This window comes from Poecilia formosa, unplaced genomic scaffold, assembly GCF_000485575.1.
Source record: "Poecilia formosa unplaced genomic scaffold, Poecilia_formosa-5.1.2 Scaffold6, whole genome shotgun sequence".
NCBI lineage: Eukaryota > Metazoa > Chordata > Actinopteri > Cyprinodontiformes > Poeciliidae > Poecilia > Poecilia formosa.
Window position 1 is genome coordinate 3,099,431 of NW_006799945.1, and position 16,474 is coordinate 3,115,904.

The 16,474-nt window shown below is 38.1% G+C and overlaps 1 protein-coding gene across 3 annotated transcripts in view; it reads right to left on the minus strand.

The window, feature by feature from the left end:
• Positions 1-801: 801 nt before the first annotated feature.
• The window catches only part of LOC103148723 (AP2-associated protein kinase 1-like), a 28,262-nt gene continuing 12,589 nt past the window's right edge, over positions 802-16,474 (minus strand). Inside the window, exons 14-20 of one of the 3 annotated variants that reach the window (XM_016679475.1) lie at positions 16,160-16,365; positions 15,887-15,976; positions 15,108-15,197; positions 14,176-14,280; positions 13,506-13,667; positions 11,542-11,628; positions 802-3,906 (exon numbers count right to left, since the gene is read on the minus strand). In XM_016679475.1, coding sequence (XP_016534961.1) covers positions 3,263-3,906; positions 11,542-11,628; positions 13,506-13,667; positions 14,176-14,280; positions 15,108-15,197; positions 15,887-15,976; positions 16,160-16,365 — 1,384 coding nt within the window. In that variant the 3' untranslated portion in view covers positions 802-3,262. Of the gene's footprint in view, positions 3,907-10,005; positions 11,266-11,541; positions 11,650-13,505; positions 13,668-14,175; positions 14,281-15,107; positions 15,198-15,886; positions 15,977-16,159; positions 16,366-16,474 lie in introns of those variants that run through there. The other 2 variants (XM_007567630.2, XM_007567639.2) reach the window with 2 other exon arrangements.

Sequence of the window (16,474 nt, forward strand, 5' to 3'; positions counted from 1 at the left end):
GATTTACTGAGTCCAGGGGACACTTGGATCGGTTGTTTCTTTCCATTTTACCTCAGGAGACTTCATTCTTTAAAAATCACAAGACAATAAAAACATGCTAAGAAGAAAGAAAATACTTTTGACCAAAAATAGTGCCTTTCAGACATAGCTTTTACATAAAAAAACAAAACAAAACAAAAAAAAACGTAATTGTGCCGACACAAACTTAGCTTGCACTCAGACAATGAAATATATCAAAAGCTTAAAATGTTCCAGAAGTTTAAATAGCGACACAAATGCACTTTTTAACAAAATCTAAAATATTTTATATAATCAGCAGCCTGGTTGCTTTTAAGAGGGTAAGATGCAAAAAAACCTGCAGCTGTCCTCACTTTGTTTGAATCCAAATGAAACAAAGAGTGTCGCAGCAAAAAGCTGTGTGGAAGGATTCAGAATTTCCTGTGAAGGACAAAAATGTGTCGCCACCAGAGCAGAGCTTGCTCAACATCGGCGGCAGTGGAAACGCTGTTGAGAACATTGAAATGATGAGAAGCAAAGAAGTAGCTTGTGTCTCAAAAAAAAAAAAATTAAATAAAAAAATAAAAGAAGAACAAGATTCTGCAGAAAGTAATAAGTCTGACAGCAGAACCCTGGTGCCGAGATATTTTCCCTGCCAGATTCGGTTGTCCAACATTTCATTGATTTTTTGCAACCACATGTTAGCAAAAAGTGCTAATTTCTGCATTTAGTCTCTTTATTTTCCTGTAAAACAGACAAAAAAAAAAAAAAAAAAAAAAAAAAACATTTTCACATCACTGTGGAAAGATTTTTGCCACAACTGTTTATTAATAGCATCACCTCAAAATAAAAAGTTACATGTCCATCAAGGCAGATACGTAAATGTTACTTTAAAAAATAGTGGAGGCCTCTCAAGTATTTTTATAATGTTGAGTGTTTTTATAACACTGGTGCTTAATCCTAAACTGGGATTAAATTTGAAAAAGCCGTTTCCAGGGACGCCTGCATGGATCGCCTGATGAGCAGCAAAAAAGAGGCAAAAATGAACAAGAACAGGTTAGGACTGTGGGTAAAATGAAGATGATTTACATTCAGAGATTCATGTTAAAAGTGTGCACCCACTTTTAATTGTTTTAATATATAACTCAAAGACATAAAAACACGTAAGAATAAAACAACAGACCCAGAGGATGGAGCTTTTAAGACTATATTGGGCTGATAAAACATTTAACTTTAGTTGTTTTTTCTATCCAGTATTAATTGAGCAGGTAATATACAGTGTACACATCCAGGAATCCTAAGCCTGAGCGAAAAACAGAGTCCTTCATTGTACCAAAATAAAACCGATTCAGAAGCCTTATATTTAACATTTTATCACATAAAGAATCTAATCTGCGATACGCTGACAAACTAAACTTTTGTAACTTATTTCACGGACTAGACAGAAAAGTTAAATAACGTACACTAAACTGTGTTTTATGTCAGTTTATCTGTATAGCGTGCAAACCGGGATTAGTATAATTAAATACCGGCTACGTCCAAGTATCTGCCGACCTGCTGGGATTTTTTTGAAAACATGGATTTAAAACGTGCTTTTGGAAACAGAAACGTGGATTTGGCTTGCAGTGACATGGTAACTTTCAGCTCCGGTACTGAATGTCGACAGGAAAACTGAAAACGTTTGGAAAATCTCCTAATACTGATAATGAAAGCACAATCTGCAGTTTATATGTAAACAACAGGAAAGATTTAATAGGCTTAAGGCATGAGCCGACAAGCAAATCCTTTGGGCTGCCAAGAAACTGATGGTTTCTGGCACGACGCACTAAGAGCTGAATCGCTTTTCCTCTAAATCCACGTAAAACTTCTTAGTTGGATAAAAAAAAAAAGTGATGGAAAATATCAACATTCACTCCCCTTGAAAATGGAGGTCATCTTAACTTGGACCTTGTAATGTTTAAGTTAATCTCTTCTTTCTGGGGACTGGACTAGAAATACAAGATACAACAACACTGGTTTACAAAAGGAAAAGCTGGAAAAGCTTCAAATTTACTGGGGTTTTTTCTGATTAAAATTAGATATTGGCTCAGATATTAGGCCCACTATTATTTGTATAAATGTCCATGAGCAAATTGCAGGGAAGTCACGTTCTTGTGGATGTCAACGAATCCCTGGAAATGTTTTGTCTGGATTTTTGACCACTTTTTACTGGAATTTCTTGAGTTCATATACGCTGGGTTGGTCCCTGTGACGCATTAGGCTTTTACACATAGAATAGATGTTTAATTAAGAAATGGCCCCGGCCATGATGCTACCACCGCCTTGTTTTACAGTTCGTACAAGCTTTGAAAATCCTCTTCTTGACATTTTATGTCATTTTGGCAAAACAGCTCAGCTTTTCCCCACAAAGCATTTGGCTTGTCCAAATGAAGTTATGCAGCGAGTCAAGCTGAAATGTCTAAGTTTTAGAGTAGATGGGTCTCATTTTCTTGACGGGCTGAATCCATGTTGATGTTAAATTCGAGTCACTCAAAAGCAGCTCCTGCTTTGTACCTCAGTGGTTCCTGGGTAGTTATGTAACTTTGAACTTTGCTTTTGTGTACAAATGACAGTTTAGATATGATGGTTAAAATATGAACAAAACTAATTGTTCCAAGAGGACAAAGACGTCCAACACACATCACAACTGGATTTTGATGTATAGAGCAGACTGTCATTAAGCTTCTAGGAGGTTTTCTCCATATTACACAAGTCTTTAGTCAGAGGTTTCTTCAGGCCACCTGTAACACAGACTGCTCCAGCAGATCCTTCCTTCCCACAGCCATCAGCAGCTACAATGAGTCTTTGAAGACAATTATATCAGTTTGTATTTTGGGATGATTAATGTCTTTTGGATTTAAAATCCCTGACATCAACCCTTCTAAAACTTGACTAACAATTTTGCTGAGGCCAGTGGTTGAAAATGGAGTCAGAATTATGGCAGAAATCAGTAAATATCTATATATCTGAGCCTGTATGTATAATTTTGCTCTGGAACATTCTTAATTACTTTGATATGATTATTGAATAGATAAATAAAGTCAAAACTGTTCATGAAGACTTGATATGGTGACTGGAAGCAAATGAGACGACTGAGGTAGAGCCTTAACCTTGAAACAACGTTGAACTTACATGTGGTATTTTAGTCCTACTGCAGCTGAACTATATTTTGGCTTCTTCTTCTTCTTCTTCTGACTTTGCATTTTTTTAAGACACACTAATAAAACTAAGGCTTCCCTGGGGAGCATCTGGGCTGAAAAGGTGCAGCTGTGAATGGGTCAGCCACAACTTTTCCCACGATGGTCCAGGAATGCAGAGGCCCCACTGCCACTGAGCCCACAGCGGCCTGCTGACCGATCCTGGAGACGACCCGGTGCACCGCCACGGGCTGCTGGAGCAGAGGGGCCTCCGTGTGCAAAAGGGCGACAGGGTGACACTTTGTGCTGTTCCTCATTTGCTGAGTCCCGGACATGAATGCGTGAGTGTTAGCAGGAGCAGCTCTGCTGGTTTCCTGCCGCTTCCCAAACGGTGCCTGCAGGAAAACATCTGATGCTTCAGCAGAATTATGGGATGCAGAAAAGGCGGAGACTCTGCATGCTGTCCCGCTTTCTTTCCTTTGCGGTTTAAACGGGGCCAGCTGGAAGACATCAGAGACGATGGCGCTGCTTGGAGGAGGGCTCTGGGATCCTTGGTTAACAGGTATGAAATGACGGTTGGAGCAGGGAATGCGTGGAGGGCGGGGCTGAGCGCCACATTTGTCTGACAGCACCATGTGTGTGTAGGGGACACATGCAGCGGAGCTCTGATGGATCTTCTGCCCAGGAGCTGCAAACTGAGCAGCGTGAAGTTTGAAGAGCTCCCTCTGCAGGTCTGTGTGCGCAATAACAGAGAGAAAAGTGAGATTCTGTCCCCTGAAAGTTTTGCTCAAATTACATTAATGTTTCATAAAGAATCCCTAAACTAGAAACAAAAAGAATCTTGTAAGAAAATCACAACAGCTATAGATAAATGTAGTGATTTTTTTTTTTAAATCAGAGATTCAACTCGTCACAGACATATTTTCACATAGATTTCAAAGAAAAGCTGAACACGAATTTACTGAGTATTTAATTGACAAATTAACTTATTAATATTAATATTGCTTTACACAACTTAACTGCGACACAAACGGTGCACATTCAGAGTCTTACCTGTGTAGATTTACAGGACAATCCAAGCAGATTGTTAGTAATGTGACATATTTAAACTTTCTTCCATCTTTGTCCAACAACAAAAATTCTCCCAAAGAAATAACATAATACAATTATTTTCAAACTTTAAATGCAACACTGTACAAGAACAAGTTTATGAAGAAACCTAAAAGAAAATGGCACCTAAAACCAGATCAGGATACAGTTTGTATAATGTTTATATTATGGTTTGCTTTGAACTTTATAGTTTCAACTTTAGTCGTAGTCTAGTTTTACAACAAGTTTGTTGTTGTAAAAACTACATAATCACTCAAAGTTATTGTTTTATTTTTATATTATTCAGTGCACTGTTGATTCCAAGGATGTCTTCCTTTAACTTTAAATGGGAACATTTATTTTTATATTCCCATATATTTTTTTCCATACATAACTTCAATCTTTGTGCCGTTTCCAAATACAGTTCCTTTAAACATATTAATATCTCTGTATTCTCATTTTACTTGTATTCTACATAACTTCATTCATTTTAAACACAACTGTGGAATATTTTCTCATCAAAACTACTTAATGCAGATTCTTTTGCACATGGTAAAAAGCAGCCAAATATTATATGAGTACCATAAACAAAGAACTCTAAAAAGAAGAGAAGGACTTTACACAGTTATGCACACAAAAGTTCTCCATCTTCCAAAAGGAACCTGAGTTAGATAGAGTGGTTGTGAAAGTATTCATACCCCTGTAACTATTTAATTTAGTTAACACTACATCCATAAACTTTTTTTATCTGTACAGATTAACACAAAGCAGTGCATATTTTTCTGACGTGGAGGGAAACGTATACGTGGCTTTTAAAATGTTTCATACACAAAAATCTGAAAAGTGTTGCGTCTTTTTTTCTCAAACAAAATAAAATACAGTGGGACGAATAAAAGTTTAATTTTATTGGTCCCATCAGTGTGTGTGGACAAGAAAGTTGTCCACACACACTGGACAACTTTCAGTGTGTGTGAGAGGGTTTAATATAGCAGGTTTGTGTCATAAAACATTATCCCAAGCTTTGACTTTTTCATGCAATACTGTTCAACTCAAAAGCTGAGATAATATGCCTCAATGTCAGTCCAACCAAGACACGGCTGTCCAGATAAACAGATGGACTGGACATGGAAAGAAGGAGCTCTGGTCAGATGAGATCTTAATCTTTCTTTCTATCCAACATGTGCACAGAATGAGCAGAGCTTCACCTTCCAGTAAGACAACGACCCAAAACACAGAACTGCAATGGGATGGTTTAGATCAAAGACTATTCAAGTGTTGGAGTGGCCCAGTCAAAGTCCAGACTAAAATCCAATAGAGAATATTGAGCTGTAAATGTTCAAAGCTGCTGAAAACATACTGTAAAAGACATTCAGACATTGTAATTTCATATTTTCCTGCTTCTATCAATAAACATGATGTTAAATTCATCTGCAGACTCCCGTTAAAGAAAGCCAGCAGATCATCTGACCCAGCAGTTCCAGTACAACTACAGAGGCAGATCCACATATTGAATTTCAACAACCTGATTCTCTCATTTTCCCAGACTGGAAGAAAACTGGCCAAGGTTTGAGCAGGATTATGATTTATTCACTGCAGCTGCACACAGGGAAAAATCTGCTCTTCAATCCTGCAACATACAGGAAGTAGACATTTCCATATGCACCTACAGTAGTGTCAGCAGAGGGTGCCATTACCACACCAGCAGAATCCAGGGAGGATCCTGAGGAAATCTAAAGAGTTATGCAAACCTGAGAGCAAAACCGTAATGAAGAGGCATAAATCTGAGAGACGGAGACAGAGCTAACACTAGCCAAAGTTCTGCGCTAATGTCCATCAGTAACATTACAGAACAACGAAGCAAAACCACTTCTGCACCTAAACAGGCGACACCCATCAGTGAGGATGCTCTACATTTAAGCCACGATAGAAGAGCTGAATGTAAAGCAAAACGCTCAGTCAAAGTCAGGAAATTCTCAAAAGAGTGATATCCAGTTGTAAGAATTGTGAAGGTGGACATCTAGGAACCCATGAACAGCTTTTGGACAAGCGTCTCATAACTACAGAAAATATGATCAAAAAAGCAAAACCAAGCCAGTCTGGAAGTCAAGTCAGCTAAATCTGAGGTTAAACAGACGAAGGTTCGATGTTGCACAGGCGCTGACATTTAATCTGCGCAATATGAACACATTCATAGCAAAACAGAAAGAGACAATGAATGACAAAGTGGTTCAAGGCAGACACAAGAGAGGAGTGAGGGCGATGTAGACAGCGGTGTTGGTATTCTTTTTCTCCAACGTGTAAATCCGTAGTAAAGCTCTTGAGAAAACTTACGTAACTTGATGTGGTTCATACGTGCAACGCTGTGATCTCATCTGAAGAGAGCACCTCCGTTAGTCTCTGCTCATTTCGATAAACACAATCTGAAATTAATTTATGGAAACCACACCATGTACTGGTAGGGTCTACTTTATGTTGCTCCATGACATAAGATCCCAATCCAAGGTCGAGGTTTGTGGTTGTAAAGTGACAAAATGTGGGAAAGTTTAAGGGGTATGAATAAATCTGCCAAGCTATGAAATCTGAAACACTCTGAGAACACAGTGTTTGAGAAATACTAGAATCAATAGTCAAAAAGTCAACATTCACATTTGTACTTTATTAGCCATCCCTTTATAATTTTTAAATTATCTCACAAAAATAGGAGCACACAGTATCACAGCTCTGACGCAGGTTTGGGCCATAATGACAAGGAGGCATCTCAAAAACACTTGATAATGTCACATAGATTGACTGTTTTCATTTTGGGGAAAATGACAGAAAAAAAACAACAACAAAAAAACAAATCTGGGGCTTCTGTTTCTGACCAGGTACTTGCCTTGCTTGGCTTTAGTAAATACAACAGCACATTAACGCTTAGAGGGAAAAAGCTTGGGGACTTGCATAGGTTCAGACAGTAACTGCAGATGACTGATGTTCAGCAGGAGGATCAGAAACGTGATCATTGGGTATTTTAAGCCTCAAAACTGCACATGCAGCAACTCCGGTAAATATAACAACAAGGCTTTCAAGATGGCTTCCTGTGGCTGTTTTCTACTCAAACCTTCTGCACTATAAGGGGAAATGTTATTAACATCTGAGTAGCTCACTCCATACTGTATCCTTTTGGCACAAACTTTTGATTCTGGGCTTGATATTTCTACGCTTGTCACTTAAAGGGGATCTATTATGCTTCCTTGAGCAGGTTGGAAAAGGCCTACATGTTCGTTACATTTTTTTTTGTACAAAATTATTCTTAAATTATGAGATCTTAGTCTGGGGTCAGGTTCTTCCTATTTTGAACTCCTTTCAGAACGAGCTGTTTTAGGGCCTCTTGTCACTTTAAATTTGTATAAGCTGCTGCTGGCCACGCCCTCTAACTCTTGTGAAAATGCTTACAAACAGATGTGCAATTATACAACCATACAGCTTTGAAAAGCAGAAGTAGAGCCTTCTCCACAACCAACAAGAATGCAGCAAGTGATTTGGTTGACAACAAAACACTTGTCTTTTCCAGCAGCCAATGTACATACAGAGGTAAAACCAGCTGACCAAATGTGCTGGAGCTCCGCTTGGGTCGCTATGTGACGTGCCAGGCATTGCTGGGTAACAGCATAGCGTTTGTCGAATTTGACTTAAAAATCAGGAGGCTCATTTTGCAGACACCAAAGAACATTAGCTTACTGCCAAAAAAGCGGCTGGGTGGTTTTCTTGAGCTCTTGGTTTTTAGAAGCAGTTGAGACTTAAATGAAAGTACAGAAACTTGGAACATGCAAGTTTTGCATAATAGCTCCCGTTTAAATGCTAGCTATATTTAAAATAATATTGCACATGGACAGTTGAAATATGGCCAACTAACCTGTTAAACTTGGGCACTTTATTTACATAAAATAAAGATATTTCTAAATCTCTTTCTCCAAAAATAAAACTTGTGCTTTTTTTTTAAATTCCGTTTTTCAAATAAAATAGAAATAAGAATAAACAAGTGAAAGTAGCCATTTTCATTGTAATCATGTATCAGAAGCATGAAACCCTTTAATTTATCCTACAGAAACATCTATACAGTTCTGACCTTCGATAATGTTTATAATGCTGTGTGATAATTGGACTTCAGCCACAGGGCTGCACCTTCAGACACACCACAGAGCCCCGAAAACATTAAATACAAGACAAGTGTTGTTTCTGTAAACTGTAAAAGTAAACGCATACTTCCAGAGAACGGGAGAGCAGTAGGTCAGCGTGCTGCAGGAGATGCAGCTCTGACCACCTGAGAGAATTTAGGAGAAGAGGGGGGTCTGTGCTTTCAGAGGAGATTTAAGGACAAACTGACCAAATGCCATTTCTGCAGCAAACAACAACACAAGAAGACTACTGGAAAAAAACACCCAACACTTCAGAGTCCACACACACACACACTTTTCAGAACACTGTATACCAACGCATGGGATTGTAACATTCAACAACACAGCCATGCTTTTTGATATGAATCCTGTGATCACTAAAATGAGCCAAAAAAGCCTTAAAAAGCATGAAAAAAAAATTAAATGAAATGGGACCAAAAATTCACACAATTAAACTCCCCCTCTATACACCGGCTGCTTTGAATAAAAAATATAATTGTCCACTTGTCCATGAGAACAGACCACACACAGATTCACTTTTCTTTTCACGAGAGTGGGATAAGACATGGGTTCAGGCCTAATCTTCCAGGCTGGACGGAGACCAGGGTTAGCTTCTATACATTTTAACATACTGACAGTTTCAGAGCATTTATAACCAAGAAGAAAAACAAAAAGATCACATGTCTGCACAGAGGAATGACATTTTCAGGTATTCTTTAACATTATTGAACAATTATGATGTTAAGAATCATATATAGATTTTTAATATAGACTAATATTTATTTCTTACATTCAATCTCTAACACTCTATTCATATTAACATGTATTAACAGGAAAACAATGTCATATATATATATATAGATATATATATCTGCATATATATGACATGTACATCAGATTCACACATAAAACAATATGTCTTCCACGTGTAAAGCCTTATGACAATGACTTCATATATACGGTCTGGATAAGAGTCTGCAGATATCTATTTACATAAATAAGGAGTAAACAAATGTGAGGAATGTAGGAGGGATTGGAGAATGTGGACTAAATGTGCGAAAACAAAAGAGTGAGTGTGTGAAAAAATATTCGTCTAATGAGATTTCCGTCAGTGCCAGGGAAGGATTGGAGAGTGTTGTGTATATTTATATTTGCTACTTTTTATCTGCTAGGTCCTATTATTGTTAGTTTATCACATTATTATCAAGATTTCATGCATTTCTACAGATATGGCACGCTGCTATAAACACACCGACTTCTGATCCAACATGACCTTCCTTCAGAAAAACAACTTAAAAATCTTCATCTAAAAAAAAAAAAAGCAAAGTTGAATAGACAAGAAAAAATATTCATACTGAATGGCTGAGTGTATTAAATTAATTTATCTTTTACTGTGGTAGCATGAACCCAACAAGAAACATTTTGAAAAGTCCAAACCTTAAATTTGAGTTTTTTAGTGAGCGAAATATCCAAAGACAGTAAAGTATCTGTAACGACAAAAAAATGCCACATTTGTAGTTTACACCTACTTTTTTTTAAACATTCTCAGAGTGCCTCGGAGATTTTGATTGGTAATGCGTGTTTTCGTTTTACTCAGGTGAAATGATGATACAGTGACAAGCGGCAAAATGTTATTACTTTTAACAATGGGAAAGACAAGAAAACATGTTATTCAAATGAGACAAAATGCATCTCGATCTTCTGATGTTCAAATCAGAAAATTGCCGTCTTAATAAACTCCAAACAGTATGGCCAAGATATTCTTGATGGATTTTTTTAAACCTTTGTATAGCAGAACATGCTAATTGCAGTCAGAGCAACAATTAAAGGTTTAAAACAACTGGATGTGTGGCAAACAAGGCAGGCACTCAAGCTAATCTTTCCACTTCACACAGGAAGGAAGAAAATTATTTATCTGTGAGCTTTTTAGAGTTATGGAGTGTGCTGTGCTTTGTCTTTGCTTTGCTGTTCTCGTCACTTCTCGGGTTACTCTATGGCACGTTAACGTAGCGTGTAATGACTCACGGTTCTGTTTTTCATGCTCAACTACAGCAGCTTCAAAGTCGTACAGATCTTCCATCCCTCAACTCAAACATGTCTAACATTTATGCATCTACCTGCAAATCAGGCTACGTGACATAAGATTCAGAGATGTTTGGCTTTGCTAATTCAAATAAACTTCATCTGAATGAACGATCATTTAAATTTTCCATGTTTTTTTTTTTGTGTGCAAATAAACTCAGGGAGGAAAATCTAGGAAGGCAAACCACGACAAATTCACTTGTGCACGAGAACTACAACCACTTAGAACTATGTCTATTTTACATTACGACAATGATCTTTTTTTTTTGTTTGCTATTAGACAAAATGCAGTATTCTTCAAATAAACTGATAGCTTTTATCCTGATTGACAAAAAAAAAACAAAAAAAAAACCCCTAACGTGACTAGCGTTTAAAATGGACGGTGAATTGGCTGCTCATTCTCGGTGGATCATACATAATGCATGGCGACTAGAACAAAGCTGAAATGTTAGTGTTAAGATGAGAGATGAAGACGCTGCTATCGATGAAAGAAAAGTAGGAATGAAGAAACGCTGACAGGTGAGGGATGTTTCCATAATGAAGGGAGGAAGTCAGGGAGGGATGTGCAGGGAGCTATCTACGTCTACACGGCTGGTTGTTGTTATGCTATGCCGGACTATTATCCAGAGTTACAGCTTCTATGAAGGAGGAAGGGGGGGTCATCTACAAGTCGATGAGCTGGTCCACCAGCATCAGGGAGCGGGCCAAGCTGGGCAGGCTGGATTCAGAACCACCGCTGTTACTGCGCGAGTGGCCTCCTGAAACTGGCCGAAGAGACAAGGGGAGGGGAACGAGACGAGTACGGGCAAACAGAGGTGGGGGTGGAGGGAAAGCACAGGAGTGGGAGTCACAACAGGCAAGGAAAGCAGTCAAAAAGGAAGGAGGGAGAAGAAGGAAGAAGAAAAAAAAAATTTACCCAATCACAGCTACAGCTTTTCCAAAAATTGCATCCCTACGTTTCTATTTGACCTATTAGATTTTAACGTTTTATTTCAAAGATGACTTCAGCCACGTGGGAATAAAGAACTTTAAAGGCGTACCTTGGGAATTCTTTCGGCCTGTGACGGGAATAGGATCAAAGTCGTCCTCTGTAGCAGCCTCCGCACTGGCCGCCTGGGCCTCAAAGTCTGAGATCAAGAGAGACGAGTCTGAAGACGATAAATAAAGCTCAGATCAACGAGGTGAGAAAAACAATATAATGTAGAGGGCCACTGGGATGATGTTTTATTACTTACAGCAGTATATAATGATGCCTCCTCCACATAAAAATATGCACAGCAATTACAAAAAGATTTTCCTTCTTTCTCTAAAATGATGCTCTCAATCCAAGCTTTTCAAGACAAATAGATCTGCTGCTCTGTAAATGTAAAAATTACGTCTGACGGCACATTATGAGAGGGAATTGGTGATCTGCAACTGGAGTCAGCTGCTGCACACAGTCAGGCTGTGATTCAGAGTTGGCAGAATCAACAGTATTTAAATACTTTTGCTCTGCAGCCAAGAGCCGATAACTAAACCCCAGCTGTGCAGTTTTTAATTTGAGAGAGACAGCGCAATTTTATAGATGGCTCGTGACAGCTTAGGAACACTCTGCTACTTTAAAGATTTTAAACTTGATTAAACTGATTGGAAACCCATTATAAGGAGGATCATTAATCTCATGTGAAGAAAAATACCCTGACTATGAAACAGCGAATCAAAAAAGTTTTCCCTTTAGGGGGGTGCGATGATAAATGGGATTAAAAAATGAAGGATGTTTGGTATCGCCGTTGGCCTGAATTAAAAAATGATTTTGTTCTGGAGGTACAAAAAAGAGCAAGAATGTTGCTGTTTGCTCAAAATTTCTATATGATCCAAAATCCCAATAGTGGAATCAGAAGAGTTCAATCAACACATTTCTGAAAGGTTAGCGTCGATACCGCACTCAAACTCAAGGTCTCATGAAGCGAACCGACTCACTTCGGATCTATAAGGGAAGATAATGAATTGAGATGTCAATTCGTGTCATGATGGAGGACAAAATGGCTCCTCAAGCACAATTTATCAAGTCTAAAGATTGCTGATGTCAAATTAATGACTCCTCCAGTGAGAGGAGAAATGAACAACTTATCTGCATGCTCTGAAATCACACGCTGCCATCATTTCAGCAAATCAACTCGTATGACGGGAAAGGACGAAATGATCCTTAATGGGGAGTGTGTGCTGGTGTGTTTATGGTTTGGAACTATGATCTTAAAGGGGCTTAGACTTATCTGAAAAAAAAAAAAACTGGCTCCAGTTAAGTAACAGGACAGTTTAGCAAACTCAACATGTTTATGTTTGTGATGGTAGGACACAACAAGTGACCATTGGCTGAAGTCTATGAGCCTGGGTCGCATCGTTTTTATACCCCACATTAAAAAAATTAGAACTAATTTGTAATTAAAAAATTCTAGAGACTCTGATCAACTTCAAACCAGCATAAATTAGAAACAGTTCCTGTACACTTATTTTAAAGGACTGTTATGTTAACTAACAAAAAAAAAATCTTAAAATAAGATTCTCTTTAACCCCAACTGAATAAATATTCAAAAAAAAGAAGGATTGGATTTGGCTACATTTTTCAGTGTGAGCTTAAGTTACTGCAATATGCATAATTTATTTGAATGTTTTATACACATTTTTACCAGGAAGAGGCTGATGTATCTCATATCTTAAACCCACTTAGGAATCAAAATAGTTGGCTAGAGAAGCAGCATCTCATCAAGTAGCATCTGATGTTAATGCATTTCTACCTCTGAGACCTACAGATTGTAAATTATTCAATACCAGGTTTCTTCATAGTTTACCGTAAAAAAAAAACAAAAAACAAAAATCAGAACCAGGACATAAAAAAAAAAATAGTTCTTTCTTTTTAGGAAAGAAACAAACCTATCAGAGCACATCCGTCAAAGATATTCATGCTCCACCGAGTGACTTTAAATCATCACCACGCAGAGTATGTTTACTATTAGGAGATTCTTACCCCCTTTCGGCTGTAATGAGTCTCCAGACAGCAGGCTGAAATCATCCAGAGCAGAGGTGGTGGAGGTGGGAGCGGAGGAAACGGAGGAGGTGGCGCTGCCCGGTGCTGCCGGTGGTCCGGAGATGAGAGACCCGAGGAGAGAGTCGTCTGCAGTCAAAGGGTCTTGGACGGGGAGAAAGACCACAAGAATGGGATCTAGTTAACAAAATATCTAAATTCTCACTTTGATATGTTTCATAATTTTAAACACTCATAAAAGATATGAGCTATTAAAAGTCCAGTTTTTATGCTGTATGTCTAAACATTTATTGAATCAAAAGTGATGATCAATCTGGCCACCAGGGGCAGCAGAGAGACAACCTCTGAGTAGGACTTTGTTCCTGGATAAATAAAAAAGTCAGTTTATAAATTCTGTTGATTCATTTCAAGCCAGGTCTTTTACACATATTTCATTTCACCCCCTGTTAATATAAAACTATTGATTCTTTCACTCTTTCTTTACATAGCGATAAGAAGGTTTGCGCTTGATAACATTACTGTTTCTGTTTGTGCTGAATCGAGCTGCAGGTTAACCCTGTTCTGTTTTTAATGCAGTCAGCCCTGAATGATGTTTTTGTTTCAGCCTCTTTTGGGTTGAAAAATGTTTAACAACAGGTAAAAAGACTTGTACCTTTCACAGACTCCACAGACCCTCCAAAAGGATCAGACAATGACAGCAGATCAGGAAGCATGAGTGAAGATGTGTCAGGAGATTTGAGACCTTCAATCAGCTTCTCTGAAGGCCAGAAAAGAAAAAAGTGAAAAACTTATGTACAAACATTGTGTTCTTTGTAAGTCAATGTCAAATTCATTCAGACGACACAGAAAAATATGTAAAATGTGCTTAAGACTGACTCAAATTGGCAGAGTTCGAATGGATGGGTGGATGGAAGGATTATCTAGACAATGGCACAGGGAATAAACTCAATAAATACCGTATTTTCTGGACTATACAGCGTACCTCACTATAAGCCGCACCTTCAAAGTTTTTTTTAAAAACTGGAGACGTACATATATAAGCTGCTGATATCTCCGCAGCTCTTGGTTTTCCAAATCTGCTATTAAGGACGCAGCCCTGCGTCTCCAATGCCGAACCATGGATTCGTTCACGCCGAGTTTAGGTGCAGCGGCTATCGATCTGTACTGCCAGATCGACAGCCTTCAACTTAAAAGCTGCGTCATATGGACTTCTTCATGTTGTTTCCATGATGAGGGGCTATGAGTTTGAAAACATTTCTCCGACGTGCCCGCTGCTAGCATGTGCTTTTTCTAAATGAAAATCAGCACTTTCTTCTTTGATTTTCAATTTTGACTTCCAATAATTCACTTCTTGCTAAAGCGCCCCCTGGTGGTTGAAGAAAAATCCACAGAAAAGGCGCACCGGGCTACATAGCCAGAAAAATACGGTACAATATTTGTTTCATTTTTATTCAGATCTAGAAGCTCTCCATCATTATTGTGCTAATGTCTCAGTTGCTGCAGTTAGCTCTCAAATATTTATATGAAGATATAAAAAAACATTTCTATTTTCTCACATTTCATTAGAATAAAATGGGCATTTACCTGGAGCATCCGACAGTTCAAGGGTATGGAAAGGATCTGGGACAACCAAAAGAGAGGCTCCCGAGTCCAGAATAGCAGATGGCCTTTCAGCTAGAAGACAAAGACAGAGAAGTTCAGGATAATGTCCAATTAAATGTTCAGGTGATTCTGCTAACTGAGACCAATAAAGTGTTGTGTCTCATAGTGCAGTACTGTTTAAATGATAGATGAGTTTAAATCACTCATTTTGTCATCATGGGATATAGTGAAAGATGCTACATCCTTGTGATCAGAATAAAAAGAAAACAGATTAGATAACAGATTTTATCTAATTCATCTTTTAGTTAAATGTGTCTTTTTGTGTAAATATAAACTTCTTATTTGCTTAAAGTTTCCTTTGTTTAAGAACAACTTGAACGTCATCAGGACATCAGAACATTTTTGAGCCTTCTGACATAAAGATTTGTGTAAAATTAGAAGATTTTCAATAAACAAAATTCACACATAACACCGGCAAATAAATCTGACTTAAATTTTAACACATCTGAACATTGTGACAACTGATTTTTGAGATGCAAACTTTCGCAAAGTGATTAGTATAAAGTTCTGTTTGTAGTTAAGGGAAATTGTTCTTTTTTTCTGGACCCTCCATTTTTGTTTGACTTTCAGCCAAAAACTTTAAGTTTTGTCTCTAAACAGCAACTTTACAGCAAAACAAAGACAGTTATGACGACTACAGCGTCTCACAGATACACAGTTAGAATTAGAAGCAGGTAGAAAAACTTTAAATTTGTCAATACCATTTTCTTGAGAAGTGTTTTCCACAGATGAGGCCTGCAGACCTGGAATCAGCTCTTCAGAAGGAGTTTCCTCAGAATCTGACACCATATCTGTTTTTTAAAAAAAAGTTATCATTCATTGTTTACATCAACAAAAGACAAAAAACTCTAACCTTTATTAAATGACATATTTGCTGTCCTTCCACCTCTGTAGCACAATGCATCGTGTCCATGACTTAAGGTGTAATTAAATCTCAAAAATGTTTGCTTAAAAATAAAAAAATCACATTTTACCTGAAGACTTTTTGTCATCAGCTTTGAATCCGTCAGCTGTGAAGTTGGAGAAGTTGTCGTTGTCAAACGGGTTCCATGCTGGCTGTGTGGGGGTGTTGGAGGAACCAGAGGAAGGGACGGTGGCTGCAGCTTTGGTTTGGTCCTGCACTGCATCGCAAAGGCTCGGCTGAACAGAGTCGGCGGTGTTTGGTTGAGAAACAAGTGATCTACAAGACAAAACAGTTTGGTGTTAAAAACAAAATGCAAATCGGCTTCAGCAGTGGTTAAATGCAAAGATATTTCTGTCAATTCCTAAGGTTTTACAAGTGTACACTA